Raw genomic sequence first — 24,079 nt, 5'->3', positions numbered from 1 at the left:
CATTTCTGCTTGCTCACTTCCGTCGCTCTTCTAGCCTTTCTTTAATTAACCACCATGTTTTGGGTCTATTACCCTGCATGCCTGCGGCTCCTATTTCTCCATTATTTATCCCTCTGCTTCTGGCTCATTCATCCAGATCTATAACCCATCATGTCCTGAGCTCTTATTATTCATAATTTTGCCTTTGGCCTATTCTTACTTGCCATTTACCCATTAAACCCGAGTCCCTCGTACTTAATTACTACCATTTATATCTCTGTTCCATTTATTTCTGTCCATTACCCACTAGTCTGCAGTTGCGCTGTTTCCTTTTCATTAACCACCATGCCCTGGATTCCTCCCTCTCCTTCCATTACCCATCATTACGTTTTTTTATTTATGCACTTTTGCTCATTATCCCCTCACTTACTTTTTTCTCATGTCTTTGGCTCTTTTGTTTTTGTCTGTAACCCATCTTGACTTCCAGTCTACTGATTCCCTGAAAGCCTGGGCCTCTGATTCATTAGTCATCATGTTCCACCCTCCTCCCCTTCACATCCCACAGAAAACACACACTGAGACCTTGTCAAAGTATAAATTCATATTTGTGGGAAATGCCCTATTATAAAACAATATCAGACACCCCCCCCCCCCCCCCCGGGAGATGTTTGGGTCCCATCCCACTGGGCAGTAGTAAAAGGACTTAGTAGTCTTCAAAGTAACAGGAAATCATCTCAAGGCTGGGGCTGGCAAGGCACACTCTGCATCATGCTCACTCTATCTAGTCCTGGGCTGGAGCTTAATTCCCTGAAGATAGGATTTGGAGAAGCAGGGACTCAGGGAAGAGTCTGGACTCTGTGACTCCTGCCTGCAGGAGGGAGATGGAGAAGCTATTCCTTGGGCTGGGGACTCCCCTCCCTCCCACCACTGAAGAACAGACAGGGTGGGGAGGGGACAAGTGGGGCTCTGCTGCCTGGAGGGCTCAGGTCTGAGCAGCAGGGTACCTGCCCCCCAACATCCAACCCAGCAGAGCTATTGGGAGTTTACTGCCTGAGGACACATAGAGTCCTTGGGTCAGAGATTGTGCAGAAACATAACCCCCTCAACTTATGAGATATGGTTGCCAGGTTTCCATTGTCATGGCTGGTTTCTCCGGGTCAGAGATCATGGGTTAGAAGTCATAGTGGAACCACCAAGGTAGAAGTCACAGAAGATGCATGTGTTCACTGACCGCTAGTGGCCTGGCCAGAGATCAGGTGGCACTAGATTCCTGGCAGAAAGTTGAGGGATCAAAGAGTGAGAGGTAAGAGGCCAGGGCCATGGCAGCTCACACATACATGGCCCGTGACATGACAAAGCCTTTGCCCTGGTAGGAATCAGAGGGGCTAGAGTAGGATAGGGCGTCATAGATGGGGTTGATCTTGTCCAGGTAGTCTTCCTCATCATCATCTATGTCCTCTAGGTCCAGGGAAACTCTCTCCACAATAGGTGGCCCTGGAGGCACCAGGATGGGGGACCCCAGGCTTGTAGCCCCCAGGAGCAGGGGCCCCGACCGCTCTTCCAATGTAGGCAGCTCATGATACCGAGGCATTTCCTGGGGGTCGGGGTGAAATAGGAGCCCAAGGTCACCTCCTGAGCATGACATAGAATCCCAAACTGCCCCTCGACTCCAAAATCCTGACCAGCTCCACATGCCAACCAGACCCAATCTCACCCTTGTCACCTGGATCAATAATGCACTGGGACAATCATATGGCTTGCCCCTAATTCAAAGTCCAGAGTATGGACCTCACCCTGTCAATCCTGGGTCTCTACTTTGTCTTTTGATTCTAGACCCAAGTCTTTCCCCATGAACCTTTGACTTTACTCTTGACCTTAACTACTTAACCTTAAACCTGAAAAAGCCCCTTAAACCTTGACTAGTCACAACCTCAATATCTGACTCCTGACCTCCAGTAGACCACTGTCGGGACTGTCTTGTCCTACAGTATCTAGCAAATGTAGATGTTCAACCAATCTTCATTGACTAAGTGACTTTAAACTCTAACTTCATGTCTTTGGACTTTTTCAGTGGGGGAGGCCCCACTGAGTTCTAAACTCATCTCAATGCCATAGGCTCTGACTTTGAGTTGTGGACCTTTAGTCCTTAACCTCTTATGACAGGTACTAACCCCTGGCCCTTAAACTCAGACCGTGAAGGGAGCCTCACTCTCACCCAAGGTCCTACCTGCTCAGCACATGAGACGCCAGCATCAAAGTAGGGGGTCTTGAGTGGGCTGTGCTCTGAGGCCCCAAGAGTGAAGAGCTGGGAGGGCTGCAGTGGGAAGGGGTGGGGCAGGTCAGACTCAGCACAACCAGCTTCTTTCTCCCAGCTCCCTCCTCCCAGCCCTGGCCTTAGTGGGGAAAGGTGGGTATGGAGGTGGGGGTGGCCTGGGCTCCAGGCAAAGTGCTTACCATCTCTGGCTCCTCCAGCTTTGTCTTTGGGGTTGGTGGCTTGTATGAGGGAGGCCCCTCCAGGCTGTGGGGTAGGAGGTAGGTCAGGTGGAAGCTCAGACCTGAGAAGCCCTCCTACCCTAGGGCCACTGCACAGGCTCTTCCCTCTGTCTGATATCCCTTTCCACCACCCCCATTCCCCTTGCTTGGCTAACTCCTACTCATCCCATTAATCTTCTTCTTCCAGGAAGCCTCTATGATTCTCTAGGAGGATCAGGAACTCCTGTTATATGGTCACATCTAGCTGTATACCTACTTACCTCTCAGGGCACTTAACTGAGTTTGTATTTGAAATGTTATTTCTGATGTCATTCAATGACTGTACCCAACCATAAGCAATGTGAGGGAGAAAATGAAATCATTGTTCAACACAGTGTTCCCAGAACCCACTATGAAGAATTCAGTAAAGCCCTGGCCAGTATGGCTTAGTTTGGTTGAGTGTTGTCTGGTGCACCAAAGAGTTGCTGGCTCCATTCTGATCAGAGCACATGCCTGGGTTGCAGGCTCAATCCCCAGTAGGGGGCATGCAGGAGGCAGCCAATCAATGTTTCTCACATCAGTGTTTCTCTCCCTCTCCCTTCCTACCTCTTTAAAAATCAATAAAAATATTTTTTAAAAAATACCCAACTCAGATATCCCCCCCTCCAGGAGGCCTTCTATGACCCATAACCCTCTTGAGTCTCATAGCTCCCTCAGGTTCCCTAGCCCATCCCTGGCATGCTGGACCATCACTGCCTGGGGACAGTCTGTCTCCTCCAGACTGTGAACCATCACTGCCTGGGGACGGTCTGTCTCCTCCAGGAGGGAAGGGCCAGGGCCATCTCAGGCACCACTGGGTTTCAGCACTGGGCTGAGCACAGGAGAGATCAATTGCAAGTCGTTTTGCATTGACTAGATGATTAAGACAGTGGTTTACACACATTCTTGTGCATCAGAATAACTTAGGGAGCTTGTTACACAGATTCTGAACCATTCTTGTAAAAGTTCTGATTTAGTAGGTTTGGTATAAGCCCAGGAATATGCATTTTTAACAAGTGTTTCCATGGCACTGTCTGTCCCCCCCCCCCCCCCGCAAGCAGTATTATTTCAGAACCATTTTGCCCCCAAACACTTACTTGCTGAATGAATTTCAGCAAGTGATTTCAGCTCTCTAAACCTGTTTCCTCTTTCATGAACCGGTTATCATTAGCTCCCTTTAAGAATTTATGTTTCCATGATATATTTATGTATGTGGACACTTTTTAAATGTTTGTCTCATCGTTTCATTCCTAACCTCCAGGGCCTGGCCCTGAGTGGGTACTTTTTGAATATTTGCTGAATAAATGAATGGATGTGAGGCTTCGTCGAGGTTACATATGTCAAATGCATCTTGTCAAGCCTGGTACATAACAAGTGCTCTATACAGAGAAGTGTGGCTAGTTTCCTCCAATATCCAGGCTCCTCCTTTCTCATACTAAAAAATATTTTAGCTGGGCACATGGCAACCCAGAGTAAAGACATTTCCTAGCTTGCCCTGCTGCTGGGGACAGCCATGTGACAGGTTCTGGCCAATGGAAGTGATAAGAAGTGATGAGTTCCCTTAAAGGGTGGCTGAATACCCTCTATTTCTATTTCCTTTTCCCACTGGCAGGAACGGGGGACCTTGAGGCCAGGATAGCCATGTCTGGTTGTCAAGTGTGTAGATAATGACAGAAGAGTGGGGAGCCATCTTGAAATGTGAGCAAAGGTGGAGCAACAAGATAGCAGGAGCCTGGGATCTGCCTCTCCACCCTATTTAAGTCATAGTAATTTGAGGTGTCTCTGTTTCACACAGTCATTACGGATGATTTTCTCCTACCTTCACCCTACCATAGGCTCCCCAGTTCTGGGACCCCTCCCCCATCCACTGCTCAGTGCCCATCACTCACTCATCCTCCTCCTCTGCCCCCTGCAGCCTCTGTTCCTTCCGCTGCTGCCGGCAGATAAGGATGCCTGTGGCGGCCACAGCAGTAGCAATGATGGCAGCGATGATGCCCCCGATGATGCCACCTGTGGCCCCTGCACCTGCTGTGTTGGGGGACTCTGCAAGAAGAGGGACAGTGTAAGGGGGTCTCTAGGAGGAAACCATAGCTCCTTACTCCCTGCTCCCCAAGTTACCACCCACCTGCCTACCTCAAAGGCAGGGGACATTCTTTCACTCAACTTATCCTTACCAAGCATTTTTTGTGGGAAAGAGTAGTGAACAAAATATACAAAAGCCCCCAGTCCCATGGAACTTATGTTCTAGGTGGGCAGGGAGACCAACAATACAGAAACAACTACAAGAGCTAATATGCCAGGTGGCAGTAAGTGATGTAGGATAAACTACATAGTGGGCCGGTGTCACTCGGTTGTGCATAATCCAACCCGAGGTAGGAGGCATGCAGGAAGCAGTTGATGGCTGCTTTGCTTTCACATTGATGTTTCTCTCTCTCTCCCTTCCTCTCTCTCTAAAAATAAAAAATATATATATTTAAAAGAGAAAAAAAAAACAATAAAGAAAAAAGATTACATAGTGGGGAAGGTGATAAGAAGTGACAGAGCAGGTGGTCAGACAGTCTTACTGCAAGGTGACATTTGAGCAAAGACCTGAAGGAACCATGAGGATATGAGAATTTTCTGGGCAGAGATGGCAGCCAATGCAAAGGCCCTGAGGAAGCTTTGTGTTGTTTTTAAGGAACAGCAAGGAGCAGAGTGAGGAAGGGATGCGTGGGGAGATGAGGGGAGGGAAGTAGAGTTAAAAGGCAGAGAATTGGGGGGATTCTGGGATTGAGATCATAACCCGTCATCCATTATAGGGAATGGAGTCATACTAGGCAGAGGACCAGAACTCCTCCAACCTAACAGGAAATGGCTTGAAACGCGTGGTCCCACTGGGCCTTTCCTGTACCACCTCATACTTCCTAAAGTTGTTTTTGGAACAATTACCTGCATATTTGCTAATTTCCACACTAGGCTGTGAGTTCCAAGGGGCAGGCTGGTTTTGCTAGATGTGTAAAAAGGGGCAGGCATGGGTGCTCAGGGCCTACTATATGCCAGATTGACAAAATTCCCACCCCCGCCTTCTAGGTGGGGAGGGGCCGGGGAGGGGAGGAGGTGGTACAGAAAATAAACAACCAGAGGAAATAACAAAAGCCCACCCATAGGCTTCAATCTTCCATGAAGCCCACTCAGCAGAGGAGATCAAGCCCCCCAGAGGAACTATGCCTGGATTCCTGGACTGTCCGATTTCCACACTTCCTGCTCCACAGCCCGGCCTTCTTGGGAGGGCTTGAGCATGGGAGCATAACTGCCACTCAGCCAACACCTGGCCATCCTAAAATTATTGTTATTGCAGCCATCCTTACTGACTGCATGCGTGGGAGGAGAGGGCTAGGTCTCCCTGCGGTCACAGCTTTATCCCCGGCAGTTAAGTGGAAGTCAGAACTCCGCAAGCCCTTCCTGGTGGCTTAGCCCCAGTCTGGGCAGCAGAGCTCAGCCTGCTGAGTTGTGTGACAGCCTCAGGAGCAGAGAGGAAGCCCAGTGTCAGCCACAGGGCTGGGGAGCGGAGGTGGCTGGGATTTACCCCTCCTCGTCCCACTCTCCCATCTCAGTCCCCAGCCTGGGTTTGAGGGTTGTTCTAGTTCTGGGGATTAGGCAGGACACAGAGCTGCAGCCCTTCCCTCTGAATCACTGAAAATTCCCTCTAGCTGGGCCCCCAAGGAAGAAGGAAGAGAAAGGAGACTGGCAAGGCCACTGTGCAGTGTGCAGAGGTGGGGCTTTCCTGGTTGCTCACCGACCCCCCCCCCCTTCCCCCTGGGGCCGTGAGAATGCAGAGGGCAGTCCTCCCTTCCAAGGTCCTCAGCAACCTTGAGGAGGTCGGGTCTGAGCTGCTCCCAGATAACCAGATCATAGCACCCTCTGCAAGGGCCCAGGAGGATCCCCGCCTGGCTCTCTCAGGAAGTCAGGCCTCCCACTAGTCTGGACGCTGCACCCCAGACAGCAGCCTTGGTCCTGGAACTTACAAGTCCAAGCACTCCAGCCTCTAAGCCCAGACCCCAGTCCCACTGGCCTAGGGGGTCTCAGCATCCAAGGTGTCCTTCAAGGACCCAAATGGTAAGAGCCCCCCAGCCTCCCCAAGTCTAGCCCCACCAGGCTCCCAGGCCCAGGAGCCCAGTTCAGCTTTCCTACCCCCAAGGAGGGGGGCCAGTGTATTACAAGACACCCCCCACGTTTTCCTCCAAGGCGTTTATTAACTCCTGAGTGTCACAGGGCAGGTCAGAGCCAAAAACAAGTCTCTGGGTGGGGGGTCCTCTGTGGGTCCCCCTTCCCCCCATGCAGCCCTGGAGACATAAGTCCAGTGTGTGATATTCCACCTCCCTCTGAATCCTAGGAAAGTGGGAGGTAGCATTTGAGCTCCAGTGTCATCCAGACAAACGAGTCCAACCAGTTTGGACCCCACGGTTGGCACTGGAAGGCTCGGTCTCTGTCTTTCTGTCTGGGGGGGTCACACATAAACCGCCCGCCGGGAGATGAGGGAGCCGTCCAGCTGGGACTCCATGTCGTCTTCGAGTGCCGGCGATGGAGGCAGCATGAGGCCTTTCTCTGCCTTCTCTTCTTCCTCATACTCCTCCTCCGTGTCCTTGCCGTCCGGCCTCAGGGGGCTGGGAGCTGTGGTCCAGAAGACAGGGCCCCCATTCTCAAACACTTGAGTTTTCGGATCATAGGACCCCCGGCCGGCGTCTCGTCCTTCTGCTCCTCCTTCAGGGCTCTTCCTCCTCCTCCTGCCCCTCAGCAGGATGAAGGCCAAGGCCCCCCCAGCCAGAAGCAGCAGCACCAGCAGTGTCCCCCCCACGGCCCCCCACACCATTGGACCCTCGTCTCGGAGAGAGGCCCGGGGGGTGTCTGAGGAGAGAGAAGGAGGGGTGAGAGAGAAAGGGAGACACGAGGTCAAGAGCATACATCTGGGGGAGAACCCGGCGGGGGCAGTGACAGGCGTGGAGAGGGCTCTGGCTGGGCAAAATGGGGGGGCAGGGGACAGCCCGTTCATTCTTCTCTACAGGATGGGCGCTTGGCACGCAGAGGGGTTGCCAGCTGGTGAGCCCTGGCTGTTTCCTTACATCCGCACAGTGTTATTAAACTTGCTAGCCAACATTTCAGAAGCCAGGTGCTTTCACCGAAAATTCCAGATTTCATTTAGGGGGAAAAATACCAGATCTGGCAACACCAGTCTCCTGTCCTCCACCTGGTGATGGGCTGTGGCTGAGTGAAGGGTGGTGGCCGGGAAGGGAACGGAGTTCCACACCTGGCCACCAGGTCATTTGCCAGGACCCAGTAGGCATGCGAGTTTTTGACCCCTTGAAGGTGAGCTCTGAGGTCAGGGTCATGGAATCTTGGGGTGGATCCAGCCAGGAAGAGGGGAGAGGTGGATTTGAGCAGGAGGCTGTCTGACTCCACAGCTCTTTGCACTTGAGAGAAGGCCTGAGAAGGGCGAGGGGCCTCCTGAGAATTCCTCCCTCGGAGCGCCGGGAGGACCTGGTCTGGACGGCGCGGCCTGCCTCCTGTCTGGGCCACCTGGCTCCAGTCTGGGCTACCCATCCCCCGTGTGGAAAATGGGGCTCAGGAAGCCTACTGTCCCTTTGCCCTCTAGTGCTCCCAGCAGTGGCTGAACTGTAGGGGGGAGGCTGGGGGCGGGAGTGGAGGTGAGAAGGAAGCCAGGGAGGGCTGGGCCCCCAACCAGGGACAGACATATGTAAGTACAGGAACCTTAACGCATGTGCCCTTCCCCTCCCCCCCTGCATGCAGGGCCTGCAGGAGAGAGACCAGGAGGGGTCCACTTACACGGACCCTCCCCTCTCTGTACCTCTGCACAGGGCATGTTTCTGGGTATTTTCAAAAAGGGGGTCACGACCCAGTGGGCTATCAAATCAGTTTAGTGACTCACAAGCAGCAGTTAAAAAAAAGTAATAGTAAAAGTGCACCTCAAGTATGAAGGGTAAGAACTATTTTGTGAACCTTTTTGCGGGGGAGGGGATACATGTCTCACCCTGGACACTAGGTGGGGCATGAAGCTGACTTTGTCCAAAGGGGCTGGCAAATGGCTTCAGCACTTGTTGGGACGTTTGTCTGTTTCTGGAGCTGGGATTATGAGGTGGCAGATGAGTGCTACTGTGCCCGTGGGTTCTCCAAAGTCTCCCTGAAGTGACATCTAGCCTGCAGTGCGGCCTGTGTACCCATGTTTGCACCGGTGTGAACCCCAAACCAAGTCGATGACAGCCATATCTGGGTCTGCATGTGTGGGGGAATATGGCGTGTCCCTGAAACCCTTGGGGAGAGACTCGCCTCGAGTGGGGAGTTTTCTCCCTGGGCGAGGCCATCTGTTGGCAAACGCACTGCCGGGGCCTGGATTTCTGTCTCCATTTCTGCTGGTGGCTTTCTGTAGGTGCATCTTCACAATGATGTTTTTGACTCTATGTAGGTGTGCGGTTACCTCTGGGATAGTCAGGGGGAGGTATCTTTCCTTACTGGCGGGTCTTTCTCTGGGCCTGTGCATCCCCTGGTCCTTGGGTCCTGACGGGCCTCTGAGTATGTGTTTTACTGGGTGAACCCTGGCAAAGGGCCAACTCTGGAGCTGGTGTGTTCCCAGCGGTGGACAATCCTGGGGTTTCTGTGTGGTTTTCTGGGGGGATGTTCTTGTGGCTATGTATTCCTCCGATGGCCCTTAAGTATGACTGTATCTGGGTTCTGCAGGCTGCACCCCTTGGAGGTGCCTTCTGACCGAGTTCTCAGGGGGACCCGTTTCTCAGGTGTGTTTCTGGGGTAGAGGTTCAGGGGAGTATTTCCAGTTGGGTGCCTTGCTGGGTGGGTGGAGCTGACCTCTCTAGGTGTGCCTTCAAAGGCAGGGATGTGTCTTGTTCGCTACTATGTTCCCAGCATCAAGGAGAAAGCCTGGCCAAGAGGAAACCTCAACAAATATTTGTCAGATGACAATCTGTTGAAAGAGACTTTCTATAAGGGGGTTTCTGGAGAGTTTCTGAGGGTGTGCACCCCAAGGCTGTTGTGGAGTTTCTCTATATGAGTGATGATGTAACGGCATGTGAATTCTTGATTCCCATGATCCTTTCCCCTTGCCCAGCACATCTGGTAGTAGTGTCTCCCTTCAGGTGTGTGTCTGTGTACCTGATCGTGACAATGTGTGGAGGGCTGGCCAGCTGTCTGAGTGTGTTGTTTGTGACAATGTTTCTGAGTAGGTCCATCACATCTCCCTGGCAAGTGTCTGCATTCCAAAGGAGGGGTCTGTTGTCATCTGGGTGTCTTTCTAGGTGTGTGTCACAGAGTCTCGCTGGGAGGGTGTGTCCCAGAATGGCTCTTCCCAGGTGTGTGCAGCATCTCTCAGGCTCTGGCTGGGTGGTATCTGGTCTTGTTCAATGTCTTGGCTGGTGTCCCTGCCTGCTTGGGGGTGTGTCGTGGTGAGAGAGTGTGTGGCTTACCTGATGGGCAAGTCTGTTTTGATTGCAATGCATCTCAAAACACAGGGTGTATCTGTAGCTGTGGGGCCTGCTGGCTGTGGCTCTGACATGAAGGGGACTCTGCTCCCAGCCAGGGAGTGGGTCTGTGTGTGAGTGTCAGGGTGCATGGCCCTGCGATAGTCCCTTCCTCTCCCTAGGTGTGTGGGCAAGCAGCTGTGATCCCCACCCCTTTGCCATCAGCCTGTGCACAGGCTGGGTCTGCCTTCCTGCTTTTCCTCTCCAACGGTGCCTTGGGGTCTGTGTTTCTGAGTCCACATCAAGGCGACCCGGAGAACTTTCCACCCATAGACCCATTTTATCATCAGTCACCGTTTCCAAAGCACCAACTCCAGAAACACAAATGTCCAACACACACTAAAAGTTGCTCCAGACATTAACGACCAGCATTCGCCATAAGAAATTCGTGTTTGTTTCCATCTGGCTACCCGACTTGTGTCCCTCCAACTGTTAGTCGTGTGATTCTGCAGGCATGTCTCATTGGCTGAAGCCAGGGCAACATCACTGCATCTCTTCCTGAAGACCCCTCCCCGGCCTCTACGTTGCAGGAAGCTCCCAGCACAGGCCTCAACCTCCAAAACTCCTCTGCCAATGCCTATCCTGTCACCTCAATCCAGATCCTACCTGGGGGCAAGAGGGAAAAGCCACACCGCCCTCCTCTCCCATCAGCAAGGCGGGTCTGGACCCCTCCCCCAGCCGGCGGCACAGCCTCCCCACAACGCAGCCCCAGGACCAAAAGAGAGAAACACTTGGGGAGCAGACCTGGTCATCACATGCGACCCCCAAGACCCGCTCACCTCGAATGAGGACCACCTGCTCGGCACGGCCCGTTCCCACAGCGTTGGTGACGGTGCAGATGAAGGTGGTGTTGACCAGCTTATCCACCGAGTGGATCAGCAGCTGGGAACCCTGCTCTTTTGCTGAGGCTGGTAAGGAGCCTGAAGTCCTAGAGGATGTGGAGGTCACATGAGGGGGACAGCAGGGTCCACAGAGGAGCATAGGCTGGGTCCCTGATGACATAGCCCTCAGGAGCCAAGCTCCAGGGACCTAAGCTTATTTCTTGGGACCCTGAACTGCCAGCTCCCTCCTTTTAGAGGGTTCATGGTTCAGGCCCCAGCCCCTCCTCCCTCAGACCCAAGAGTCTATGTCCACACAGACTCACGTGCTCCAGACATAGCCTGTGGGATCCGGGTTGCTGCGGACATCACAGTTCAGGGTGGCCTCACTGCGGCCGAGGTACCAGTTGTCATCATAGCCAGAGATGGAGACCTCGGGGGGGTCTGGAGGAAATGGGAGGACTGGCTCAGAGACGGGAGAATCCCAAAGGGGGTGATAGGTAAGCAGATGGATGTAATCCTATGGAATGGGTCGGCAGGAGGTGAACCCATGGAAACTGTCAGGCAAATACGGCAGAGCCCAGTATAGACGCTGGCCAGGGACACTGCTGGGATCACTTTGAGGAAGTTTTTTCAGTGCAGGCAGTCCCTGAGGGAGCCACTATAGATTCTGTGTGCTGTTTGCATCCCATCCATGGAGTAGATAAGGGAATTTGACTAAACCTTGGTTTAACCAAAGGCATTGCCTGCGGAGTAAGCAGTGTTGCTGTATGGGATATGTCGGGAAGGTGACAGGGCCAGGGAAACCTCTGGGTAGTATTAGGGGGTGTCATTGCATGCAGTGTTTGGAAGAGCTAGCACAGAACATACTGGAAGGGGTCAGTATTGATAGGAATCATTTAGAGGGGCAGGAGTTGGTGTGGAGGCCCCGGGAGAGTCAATAGAAATGGTGTAAATGGGTGAGTGCAGACAATGTTGGGTTGGGCAGTACAGACTCAGAGTGGTCGATATCGACAGTGAGGGAGATAGAGAGATATTATTGAGGGCAGTGTTACCCGACTGTGGCCCGTGGAGCCAGTGCAGACGACACGGGCGGGGGGGGCACAGTGTATGGATGCTGCCTGGGGGAGCCAGTGTAGAAATACAAAGGGCAGGCAGGCAGCGCAGAATGTGGCCCAGAGCCAAGGCAGACAACACTGAGGGCTAGTGTAGGCAGTGCCCTGGGGAAGCCTGTGTAGACAGCATGAGGGGTGCAGTCACACCCTGCGGCACTCACAGTGCACAGAGAGGGTCACAGGCAGCAGGGCTGGCTCCTCCAACGTCTCGTGCTCCACCTTGCAGGTGATCTTGACACCATCTACTTGGCTTGAGGGCACCAAGGTGTAGCGACTGGTGACAGTGTCTGTGCCGGACAAGGGCCCTGGCACCACGGTTTCTCTGGCCTCCCCATCCAGGGACGAGATCCAAGAGATCTGGGCAGGTGGGCGGCCCCCTGAGGAGACACAGCGGGCCACAGGCACAGGCTCCGAGCTGACTGTGACCTCCTGTGTTTCAGCGTGGTTCTGGGGCTGGGCTGGGAGAAGAACAAAGGGGGTGGTCATTCCTCGCCTGTAGTCATTCAACAAACACATCAGTAGAGGAGGCTGAACTGCAGAGCCCGCCCCAAATGCTCGGGTTCAAATTCCAGTTCTGCTACTTAGCCGCTGTGTGGCTCTGGACACAAGTAATTTCCCAACTCTGTACCTCAGTTTCCTCTTTTGTAAAGTAGGGATAATAGAAGTACCCACTCCATAGAACTGTTGTGTGGACCAAATAAATTGATATCCAAATAAACTGAACACTGCCTGGCACTCACTGTTCTACCTAAGCGCTAGCCATTGTATTATTCAGCCAGCATATTTTTCCTGCTCTGCTAGAAAAGCAGAGTATCCAAGTGCCTGGAAGAGGCTGGATTTAAAAAGAAAAGCCAAAGGAGAAGAACATGGTTCAGAGGTCCAGCTGAAAGGCCCACCTCTTTCCCTGTAATCACCATTAATGGGATTGTGGTGGCAGAAGTGGGATAAAGGCAATGAGGCAATGAAGAAACCCAAAGCTCATAAATTTTTTTGCCCTTTTCATCCATCCTCCCGGAAAACATGGAAAAATATTAGGAGGAATAAAAACCTCCATGAGGAACATGCCAACCCATAGTTATGGATGTGCGTCCTTAATCAGACTGTCCCGAATCCTGACTCACATCTCTAGTTGCCTCCTGGACCTCTCACCTGGGTATCTCCCGAGCTTCTTTACATGGTGTAGCCCTCCTCTCCTTTCCTCTTCTTCCCCCCTTCTCCCCTGACCACCACAGAGCCTCCAATGGGCCTCCCCACATCTTCCCTGGTCACCCTTCCATCTGTCCTCAGACCACTCCAGGAACTGCCCCCCGGCCCCCCACCCCTTCCCACCATGGGGCCTTGGCAACCCTAAAATGCTCTGGCCTCTCTTTTCTTTGGCTTGCTCTTCCTCTTCCTCCAGATCCCAGCCTCTCTTCCTCAAGGGAACTTTCCTGACACCTGACTCTCATTTCATAGGGGCGTGCTCTCCCATCACCTGCTCCCTCCAAGAAAGCAGACTCTCATGGCTGGCTGTGCTCCTCCCCCAGCAGCTGTCCTCTATGTATCTCTTGAACAGAACAAATAACTGCATACGAGAGACCTTTGCAAAGAGCGGGAAGAGAACAGCTATGCTTCAAGTTTCGTAAAACTGTGGTTTTAGCTTCTTAAAAAGAGAAGTGTTTACCCAGGGACTATACAGAGCAGACCTCTGAAACTCCTGGGGACTGAGAGGGGAAAGTAAAGTGCCCAGAATGATATGGCTTCTTGGGAAGTTTCTGGGAAAAGGTGGGATTCCAGGGGAATGCCAAGATTTAGCAAGAAACAGCATCCTTTGGCCCTGGCAGTTTTTCTCAGTGGTTAGAGCATCAGGCCTTGGACTAAAGGGTCCCAGTTTTGATTCTGGCCAAGGGCATGTACCTCAGTTTCAGGCTTGATCCCCAGCCCTGGTCGGGGTGCGTGTGGGAGGCAACCAATCAATGTGTCTCTCTCACATCGATGTTTCTCTCTCTCTCTTCCATTCTCTCTGAAAAGCAATGGAAAAAATATCCTCAAGTGAGGATTAAAAAAAAAAAAAGAAATAGCATCCTTTGGAAAAAATGCCTTCCCTGATTCTGTCCCATGCCGCTAAGTGGCTGTGCCAGGCACCCTCCTGCTGGAGCCAGAAGGCTGTGAGTCCTTTCTGAGTCTCCTCCCTCACTTCACGGACAAGTGCCTACTACCTCCTAAAAGTAGCCTATATTCCACCCACTTCTCTCAACCCACCTCCATCGCTTCCTCCTCTTCTGAGCCAATGCCTTCTCTCTCTGGTCTCCCAGCTTCCATCTACCTTTGTCTTCCCCTTTAAAGGCCCCAGCTTTATCTTTTAGTAACTTTAACATAACAATCTGATCAGGGTGCTTCTGTGGTCTGAACCCCTCCAATGGCTCTGGATGAAGCTCAGCCCATGAGGCCCATGCACTCTGGCCCTGTTGAGGGTCACTTGAGCCTTTGCCACTAGCCTCCCCAGCTTCCTTTCTGTTCTTGGAACATGCAAATTTCACTCTCATGGCCCAACTTTTGCATCTGCTGTACCCTGTTTGTGCATCCATTCCTCGGCTTGTGGCTGCATGCCCTGGGTGGCCTTCTACTTCAGGACTTGACTAAGAGGCTTTCCCTGACCATTCTACCTAAATAAGGCCACTGGTCTCTTACTCTGAACGAGTATCACAACATTCTGGTGTTTACTTTGTTCCCTAATTTGGTTATCCTCTGGCTTTACCTCTAAAGTATCCCTCCCCCAGCCTCCACCTTGGTTTAGTTGTCATCATCTCCTACCTAGACTTATGCTGTTACCTCTTTTGAGGTCTCCCAGCTTCCATCTTCACCCCCCACAAGCAGCCGTAAGGAGCCTGTGAAAACTCAAGTCAGGTCACACCCTTCTCTGCTCAGAACTTTCCATAGCTCTTATTCTACATCAAAAGCCAAAGTCTTCACGTGGTCTCCGAGGCTCTCTGATCCATCACCTCCTTGACCCTGTCGCTTCCTACTTTCCCCCATTCAGGCATCTTTAGCCACACAGACTTCTTTGCTCTTCCTCAGATGTTCCACGTGCACCCTGCCTCAGGGCCTTTGCACTTGTAACTTCCTCTGCCTGAACTCTCTTCTCTTAGATGGACCTGCAGGGCTCCTTCACCTCATTCTGGTTTTTGATCAAATATCACCACACCGCCTTAACTAAAACTGTAACCTGCTCCCCCTCAACTTCCATAGCACTCTTCTTTTTCTTTTTACCTACTCTCTGACACCCCCTTATTGGAGCATAAGCTCCAGGAGGACAAGGAGCTCTATCTTACTCACTGCTTTATCCCTAGAGCCTAGAATAGTGCCTGGCACACAGTAGGTGTTCAATGCATGTTTGTTGAATGCCTCGTTGGCTACTGTATTCCCAACTTGCAGAACAGCGTCTGGCAAACAGTACTTGCTTAACGAATATTTGCCAATTGACTGAAGACTGCGGAGAAAGCAGAGAGAGATACAGACCACCAAGGGCCTCTCCCACACTGTGCCTCACCTACCTCCCTGTCCCCACTCCCGCTCACCTATGGTTCTGAGCCAGGTCACCCCACGGCTGGTGCCCAAGGGGAAGGTGGCAAACTCGCAGGAGAAGTTGCCTTCATCCCCCACTCTCAGGTCCTGGAGGACCAGCGTGGCATCCCGCATGTCAGAGCCTTGCCTGGTGCCAGGGCTCTGGCCCAGGGTGCGGAAGGACAGCCGATCCTTGCCGAACTGCGGGCTGGGGAAGCTGAGACCATGTGAAGGGTGAAAGGCGGCCACGCTCTGGAGGTTCCTCGGGTCTAGGTGTTGCCATGTCACCTGTGAGACGTTTCCTTTAGGCCCTGGCGACAGTAGGTAGCACGGCAGCTCCACTGTCCCCCCCAGGCGGCCCCGCACCTCGGGTGGCATGCGAACTTGCCCATTCTGGGCTCCTGGGGAGAGAGCAAAAAGAGAGGTTGGGGCGGGAGGAAGGACCCAGACGCCTCCAGGCGGGGCAGGGCCATCACTGCGGGGACCCCCATGGGAAAACACAATTCGAGAGCCTACATTTTGTTAATCTGTTCAGTTGATGGACATCTGTGTTGTTCCCACTTTTGGGTGATTATGAATAAAGCTGCTGTGAACATTTGAGTACAAGTTTTTATGTGAACGTATGTTTTTATTTCTCACCTTATTTTTGTTTTCTCACTTAAAAAAAAAACTTTTAATTGATTTGAGAGAGAGGAAGGGAGAGGGAAACATCGAATGTTTCGCTGCTGTGCCAGGCAGTAAAGCATGGCCACTGAGGGTACAGACTACCTGAGTTCGAATCCTGGCTCTGTCACTTGCTGGCTGTGTGATTTTGGGCAAGTCATTTAACCTCTCTGTGTCTCAGTTTCCTCAACTATAAAACGAGGATAATAACCGTGTCCACTTCCTAGGGGCTGTTACAAGCTTTAAGGAATATTTGTAGAGCGCTTGTCTCAAGGCCACAGGAAACACGAGACCACTGCTTATTAAATAAACACAGCCAGTTAAGTATAATTTCAAGTGGCCCTTGACACTCAGCCTCCAGGCAAGGCCAAGGGCACACGCCCAGCTCTCAAGGGGCAACTGCTGCTCAGCTCTCTCCGACCCAGCCTCTGGCCTCACACAGGAACCCAGAGCACAGCAACAGGTGACCCTAATCAGAGGGTGCCCAGCAAAAGGCAGCCTCTCGGGTAGGACCAGTCCCAGGGACTTTTGGAAAGAAGCCGTCTATCAGCGAAGGCCATCGTGACACATACACAAACTCACGAAATACCCACGCATATCCACAGTTCAGACCCAAGGCCCCACCTTGGGAGATAGCTGCTCCCTTCTGGAGGGGCAAGCACTAGACTCAAGAGTATGGGACTTGCCCTAGCCAGTTTGGCTCAGTGGTTAGAGCATCGGCCCTTGGACTGAAGGGTCCTGGGTTCGATTCCCACCAAGGACACATACCTCTGTTGCAGGCTTGATCCCCAGCTCTGTTTGGGGCACATGCAGGAGGCAACCAACTGATGTGTCTCTCTCACATTGATGTTTCTCTCTCTCCCTTCCACTCTCTCTGACAATGAAAAAAATATCCTCGGGAGAGGATTAAAAAAAAAAAAGTGTGGGACTCAAGCAGATCACTGGGGACTTCCTCTGGCTCTTTCCAGCTGGGTGATCTTGTTCCTGAACCTGAGTTCGTCCATCTATAAAATGAGGACGTTTAAGCTGCTCTGCAGGGTTCCTTGTGAAATTCCACATGATTTTCTCCCCTAAGTCTTCACAGGGCTGGGCACAGTTGGGTCAAGCACAGGCGGTCAGCTGCCACTCTCACTTGTATTTACTTTCCGCCCTCACAGCACCATTTCTAACTGAACTAGCAGCACAAGGGGTCAGGAGATTTAAATGTCAAAATCCAGACTAAAAAGGACATGGGGCTGTGGTGGGGGGACAGCTGGGTGGAGCTGAAGTGGGGCCGCCCCCTTCCCTCAGGACATTCCCTCAGATGCCAAAACCCTTCACCCACCTGGCCCCCAAAGGCAGGATGTGGGACAAGGGGCCCCAAAGGTTCTGCCCCTTTCTAGCTGGGCGAGGAGGGGAGGGCACTCAGTCAGGAAAAAACATCCAGGCCAGTGAGCTACAGAAAGCAAAGTAGGGTGGGACCAAGGAGTTGGCTTTCTCCTTGAGGCAAGTGGGAGCCATTGAGGGTCCCTCAATAGTTAAGACTGAGATTTAGTGTAGAGCTTGAAGGGACTTAGTGAAGGGGAGAGGACAGAACCTGGGAGAATCTTCTCCCCAGCCATTCTTTCCCTTTCTATGCAAATCCAAATAGCATCTCAACATACAGGCCCTGGGCGTTAGACAGTCAGCCCCCGAGGACAGGGATTTGCCTGGCCTGTTCCCTCCTATCCCCATAGCCCACACCAGGGCCTGGCAAGTAGTTGGTGCTCAACAAATACTGTTGACTGTGTATCAGGTTCTGTGCTGGGAGCTGGTGCCACAGAAGTACCAGGTGCTTGTCCTCCAGGAGTTGACATTCCAGAGGGGAAGACAAATATTGTACAAAGAGTCATCACCAGGATGTTGTTAAGACTGAAGGGGTGGGAGTGGGAGTAGGGGAAGGACCCAGAGCAGGGAGGGCTGATCTGAGGGAGGGAGGCTGGGAGGGCTCCCTGGAGAAGACCAGATTCTTTCCAAGGGAAACTGAGCTCCAAGCCCACAGAGCCCTACACCCCTCCCTGGGTCCTTGTGATTTTGAGGTGCTCCCATCTCTCTTCTAAGGGAGGCTGCCCTCCCACACCTAGGGTGGCGTCTCAGCTCTGTCAGCTTCAAAGGATTAAATAAAACAACCCACTTTTAGCTTCTTGTGCAGCAAACTCCTCATCCCCAATACTGTCCCAGATGGTCACACACCTCTCCCCTCTCTGACTAGGTTCTAAGATCCTGCAGCTATAAGGTTCCCATGCTAAGTTCCTAATTCTGAATGAATGACCAGGATGGCTCCGTCCCTGTGCACTAACAGTCCATTTTTTAGACATTTCCACTTCAGTAAAAGGTTTAGGATTGGAGGTTTGGAGTCATCCCTGAGTCCTCTCTCTCTCCCATCCCACATGCAATCCATCAGGAAACCTGTCAGCTCCATCTTCAAAATACATCTACAAGCCACTGTCACCTACCTCCTGGGTCATTTTCCCCATGGAGGATGGCAATTGCCTCTCACAGTCTGTTCCCACAAGCAGCCAGAGGGCTCTGGTTAAAAGCTACAGAAGATCCAGACCCTCCTCTCTGCTCTGAGCCCTCCCATGGCTCATGGCTCTCTTCACTCAGACAAAAACCTTAAGTCTCCACCGTGGCCACAAGGCCCCACACGGTCTGTGCTGTCTTCTTTCTGACCTTGTCTCCCACCTTCTCCCCTTGGCTCACCCTACTCCATCCACACTGGCTTCCTCACTGCTCCTCAAACATGTCAGGCGAGTCCCACCTCAGGGTCTCTGCACTTGCCGTTCCCCGATCCTGGAAAGCTCTTCCCCCATGTGTCTCCACGGCTCCCTCCCTCCCTTCCTCAGGTCTTTCCCACCCTAATGACAATAACAAAACTTTATCTTTCCTCTAGCACCTGAGGTATCTTCTCCACTAGAATATTGGTGCCAGGGGCAGGGATCTTTGTCCTGTGTCTGATTTCCTACTGCATCCCCAGGGCCTAGCACAGTGCCTGGCACACTGTAGGAGCTCCAGAAATGTGTTGAATGAATGAATGAATGAATGAGGATGGGAAACCAACAGTATACAAGGTCACACAGGCTGAGGCTAAGTACAAGCTTAGGCTTTTTCCTGAGGGCACTGGGGAGCCATACAGAGTTGGGGGGGGGGGGGCAGGGTTAGGTTTGTACTTTAGAAAGAGCCCTCAGAATGCAGTGGGGCTAGGACCCAGGGGAAGAAGAGGTACCTGGGCCAGGGTAGGGGTGGAGACAGAGGACAAACTGGACAGGAACACACTCAGGTGCTAGAATGGTTGGGAAGACATGGACACTGACAGGCTGTGGGGGTGAAGGGGGACAAGGTATGGGCCGATGCCCTGATGTTTTGAGTTTCAGGAGGCGTCAGCGGAAACAAAGGCAGGAAGATGGCTGGCCTGGAGTTAGGGCCCTAGTGTCCAGCATGCTGCTGGGCGGGTGCCCGTGGTGACCTTGGCTAGGACATGACCAGCCCCACAACGGGGGAGAGTGGCTATGGGAACATCGGCTTCCCTCAGGAGGCCAGACTGGTGACAGCTTCATGAGGTGTCAGCTGGGTCCCCAGACAGGCTTCCTTTCCCTGTGGCCCGGGCCTTGCAGGCTTCCTGTGATGGCAGAGTAGGGCACATCGTGTACACCCAGGGGAAAACTTTAGGGGGCAGAGATACAGAGCCTAAAACCCTGAGATCCAAGGAAGGGTAGATCAAGGCAGAGACGAGTGGACGCAGGAGGAAGAAGGGGCTAGGGTTCTGGCCTTCAGGGTCTGAGACTGGGCTTCTACCTGGCTGGCTCCTCAGGGCTTGGCTCACCACCTCCAGACCCATCAAGCCCCAGTGTGACCCGCCCTCTCCCACAGGGCGCGGCCAGACTCCAGCAGGCCCTTGAAGGCTGGCGTGCTCTGGGCGCTGGCCTCAGCTGCTGCCTCAGCCACCTCGTTAATTAATTAATTGCATTAATCACAGGGCCCACCCCCACAGCGGACATCCGGGAGGCAGTCTGGGAGGTGAGCATCAGTCAAGATATGGGGCTGCCTGCTTCGGCCTGGATTTCTGCACCTGCCTTCCCTTTCCACAGGGGCTTGACACCCTGAAGACCTCCCCTGAGGGGTTTCACATTTCTGGGGGTGAATCTCTAGGAAGGACTGCTCTTCCCGGCTGAGCCCCTCAGACAGAACCCCTCACACGCTGCTGTAGATGTTTCTGTTTCTCTGATCTTGTTTCTCACTCTGCATCTGGCTCTTAGGGTCCAAATCTATCCCCTGTGTCTCCAACTCCCAGGGGCTCTGGTTTCCACCTGTCTCTCTCGCAATGCCACTCTCACCTGTGTCTCAAGAGGCCCTGGTCTCTGCTCTATGTCTCCTGTACTCTCTAACAGCTTTACTGAGATATATTCCCAGACTGTACAATTTGCCCATTTGAAGCATAGAGTTTCAATGGCTTTCAGTATATTCATAGATTTGTGCATCGGCACCATCAATTTCAGAACATTTTCACTAGCCCAAGCAGATACCCACATCCCCTAGCTGTTCCCATACTCTCTTCTCTGTATCTCTGACATCAGTGGTTCTGGGTACGGGTCTTCCAGTCTCTGGGATCTGGCTCTCTGCATGGACACCCTGGGTCTCTAATCTCTCAAGGTTTTCTGGTCCACATCTCTCAGGGTCTTTGTCTCGGACCCTGGGATCTCCTTGCCTCCTGGGTCTCCCCATGTCTCTCCACATCTCTGACATACTTTCTCTGCCTGGGCCATCTTACTGGGTGACCTTTTCTCCTCCCCTTCTTGCTTCATTTCTCTGTATCTCAGGGACATTAAAAATGTAACAGCGTCCCAGGCGGAGGCGGGGGAGCTGGCCAGCGTGCCCAACTCCCTGTCCCTCCCATGTTCACCACTCCCTGTGCCCCCTCCCCACGGCTGGCCTTGAGAAGCCTGTGCCCTGACCTCCCAGTGCCCTAACATCTCCACCAGTCATGAAGGGGTTCTTCTGGGCTCCCTGCCTGTCACCAAACTTCTAAGTCTTTCTCCTCAGGCTATTTTGCCTTTATCCTGGGGTCTCTGTCCAGCTCCCTCCCCCTGCCTTTCTCTGTCCCATCCAGTGTTTTTCTGCCCCATCCTTTCCCCTATCCCTTGGCTCCATTCCTGTTTCTAACCCCATCCTTAAATGTTTCTGTTGCCTTCCCTCTATTGGCTTCTGTCTCCATTCCTAGTCCCTGTATCTCTCTCCTTTCCATGTATCCCTCTCCCTCTCTCCTCTCCCCAGTATGTGAGCACATGCACCCCCTTTGCCAGTCTCCCTTCCTAATGAGAAGAGACAGCAGGCCTATAGTCCTCTCTGCTCCCATCCCCCGCCACCACCGTGGGGCTGCCTGGCTGCCAGGGACGGGCAGTGAAAGCTGGGGAGGGAGCAGACCCAGCAGGAGGCCCAGGTGGTGCAGGCTCATTCGTGCAGGCCAAGGAGAAGGAAGCGGAGAACTGGAGACAGGTAAACAGAGATGGGAGGAAAGGAGAGATGGAGGGAAGGAAAGAGAGACAGAGCTCCGAGATGGAGACAGATGAGGGACAGGGAAGGAGAAATGAACAGAGGAAGAGGGGGAGAGAAAGTGAGGGAAAGAGGAGGGAAGGGAGGGATAGGGAGGGAGGTGGAAGAAGGGGGGGAGAGAGAGAGAGAGAGAGGGAGAGAAGAGAGCAAAGGCACAAGGATAAAGGGTCAAGAACGGGAAGGCTCCCTCCTGGGTGCTAAGAGCTTTCACATGGGACCTCTGAATCCTCCCAGTGGCCCTGCCAGGAAGGAACTGTGATCTGTTTTACAAAGGCGGAAACTAGGCTTAGAGGCACTTCCTGGAGCCCACCCTGTGGAGAAAGGGCCTAGAAAGGCTCTGATGTCTGAAGTCTGGCTTCTCAGGGTAGGACTAGCTGTGCATCCTAGGAGAGTGGCTTGACCTTTCTAAGCCAGTTTCCTCATCTGCAAGAGGGAACAGGAACAAGACCTTTCTCATAGGCTGATCTGGAGCATTCCATGAGATGAAGCACCAAGTCAAAGCCTGGCTCAAAGGGGGATGAAGTCTAAGCATTGCCCCAGAAGGGAGAGGCAGGGAAAGGAAAAGGCAGTACCCAGCTCTGGGTCAAACAACTCAGACACATGTGGAGGGGGGGAAATGAGGCCAGAGAGGTGAACCCAAGGTTCCAAGATCGCCGCGGGCAAACCCTTGGGAAACTCAGAATCCTGAGCTTCCAGCTGGGAATAAGAAGTCGGGTTACCTGCAAGGGGCGGGACCACAGCCTGCTACACCTGTTTCCCCCACCTCCTCCCTCCCCAGGGGGTTGCGCCCCTCCCCCACCGGGGTTGGGGGTGGGAAACTGGAGGGGGCTACCGAGCTTAGCAGAGGGAGGGGCGTGGCATTAGGGCGGCGTCTCCTCGCTGCCACCTCCCGCAGGGGCTCCGAGGACAAAGGCGCGGCTAGAGCAAAGATAAGGTCCCGAAACTCAGGAATCCGGAACCAGGAGCCAGGAGAGCGCCCGCCGATACCGGCTCCAGCTCGGTAACAGTGAAACCGGAAAAACTTCCCCAGGAACGTCCCTGCAGACGGCTTCCAAGAAAAGGGAAACTTCCCAGCCTGCGGGACTCTACCTCCTAGTCCACCGAGCCGACTGAACCTCCAAGCTTCTAGACAGAACCCCTGGCCCTCGATTAAATGTAGAACACAAGGGCCAGGGTCCCAGCCCATAATCATATTTGGACCTCAGGAGACATCCTAAAGCCCACAATTAAATATGAAGCTCACGACATAGGGCCTCTTGCCCCTCCCCCCCGAATTCTATCTGGGACCCAGGAGACAGAGGCCCCTGCACACAATCTGAAATCCACAAATTTGAGCTCCTACCCCCAATTCTACCAGAACCCCAGGAGACACAGCCCCTAGCCTTCATTCTACCTGGGACCCAAGAAAACAGAGCCCCCAGACCCTAATTTTTCTGGAGCCCATGAGTCTGAGGCTTCAGCTCTCTGAGGCCCCTCCCCAGGGCACCCTAACTCTCATCCATATCTCTCCAAGGGACCGAAAGTCCAGCTCCCCGACCCTCTCGAGGACCTCCACATCTGGACCCGCACCCTCAACACTCCCAGGGCCCTAGAGGCCCAACCCTGGGGAAACAAAAAAAGTGTGTGGGGGTGATCTCGCCGCGTCGTCGCGACCCTCCCGCTGGGGGCAGTGGGAGACATTCCTGAGGGAGGAAGCGAAGAAGGACGTCCAGATCCAGGGAACTGAACGGCCCGGGGTGGGGAGGGGGCGAGAGGCCTCGCATTTAACCCTTTCGACCTCAGAGTCCGAGGGAGGGGTAGGGGGTAACGAAGTCCGGCGTAGGCTGGGGAGTTGGGATTAAGATGAGAGACAGGCAGAGATAAGGGTCGGAGTCTCAGATGGGGTGTGTGGGGGTCGGAGTCGGTGGGGCCAGTCAGGAAAAGGGCGCGCGAGACAGGGGCTCGGTGATCGGGGGGAGGGGTGGGGCAAGGTGCTCAGGCTTCCCCCACGCAGAAGGTGGGGAGGGGTTGGGTCCGCGCGGGGTGGGGGGCGACGACAGTCTCTCACCGGTTTCTCGGAGCAGCAGCAGCAGCAGCAACGGTAGCAGCGGCAATGTCGGAGACGATCTCGACGGCGGGAGAGCTGCGGCCCGGGCCATGGGGGGCCCGGGGAGGGACTGGGGACGGGCGGGGGCCTGCGGGCCACTCTGCGGGCACCAATCGGTTGGGCGAGCCAGCAGGTGCCTGAGGGGCTCCGGCTCCCGGCCGGTTCCCTCAGCGTTCTGGTCTCCCGGCTTTGATCTCGGTCCAGGCTCTCCGGGCTCGGTGCCCCGGGCCCCTCGATCCTTTCTGGCCGCTCGGACCTGCTGACGTCGCAGGG

The 24,079-nt window shown here is 53.5% G+C and overlaps 1 protein-coding gene across 3 annotated transcripts; it reads right to left on the bottom strand.

Moving 5' to 3' along the window:
- Positions 1-1,123: 1,123 nt before the first annotated feature.
- NECTIN2 (nectin cell adhesion molecule 2) lies at positions 1,124-24,079 on the bottom strand. 3 transcript variants are annotated; one of them, XM_087826761.1, is made up of 10 exons: positions 23,768-24,079; positions 15,856-15,890; positions 15,504-15,777; positions 12,108-12,404; positions 11,158-11,275; positions 10,793-10,941; positions 4,380-4,533; positions 2,434-2,497; positions 2,207-2,293; positions 1,124-1,573 (listed from the first exon to the last, which is right to left on the bottom strand). In XM_087826761.1, exons 1-10 carry the CDS (start codon positions 23,856-23,858, stop codon positions 1,307-1,309), a joined length of 1,536 nt encoding a protein of 511 aa, XP_087682887.1. In that variant the 5' UTR covers positions 23,859-24,079; the 3' UTR covers positions 1,124-1,306. The 3 variants fall into 3 exon arrangements, with proteins under 3 accessions (XP_087682887.1, XP_087682886.1, XP_087682888.1); XM_087826760.1 differs by having other exon boundaries at positions 15,504-15,890; XM_087826762.1 differs by lacking the exons at positions 1,124-1,573; positions 2,207-2,293; positions 2,434-2,497; positions 4,380-4,533 and adding an exon at positions 6,703-7,374 and having other exon boundaries at positions 15,504-15,890.

Source organism: Miniopterus natalensis, chromosome 18 (assembly GCF_054644295.1).
Source record: "Miniopterus natalensis isolate mMinNat1 chromosome 18, mMinNat1.hap1, whole genome shotgun sequence".
NCBI classification, from domain to species: Eukaryota; Metazoa; Chordata; class Mammalia; order Chiroptera; family Miniopteridae; genus Miniopterus; species Miniopterus natalensis.
Note: the sequence above shows the minus strand (reverse complement) of the source record. Positions and strands in the feature narration are given on the sequence as shown.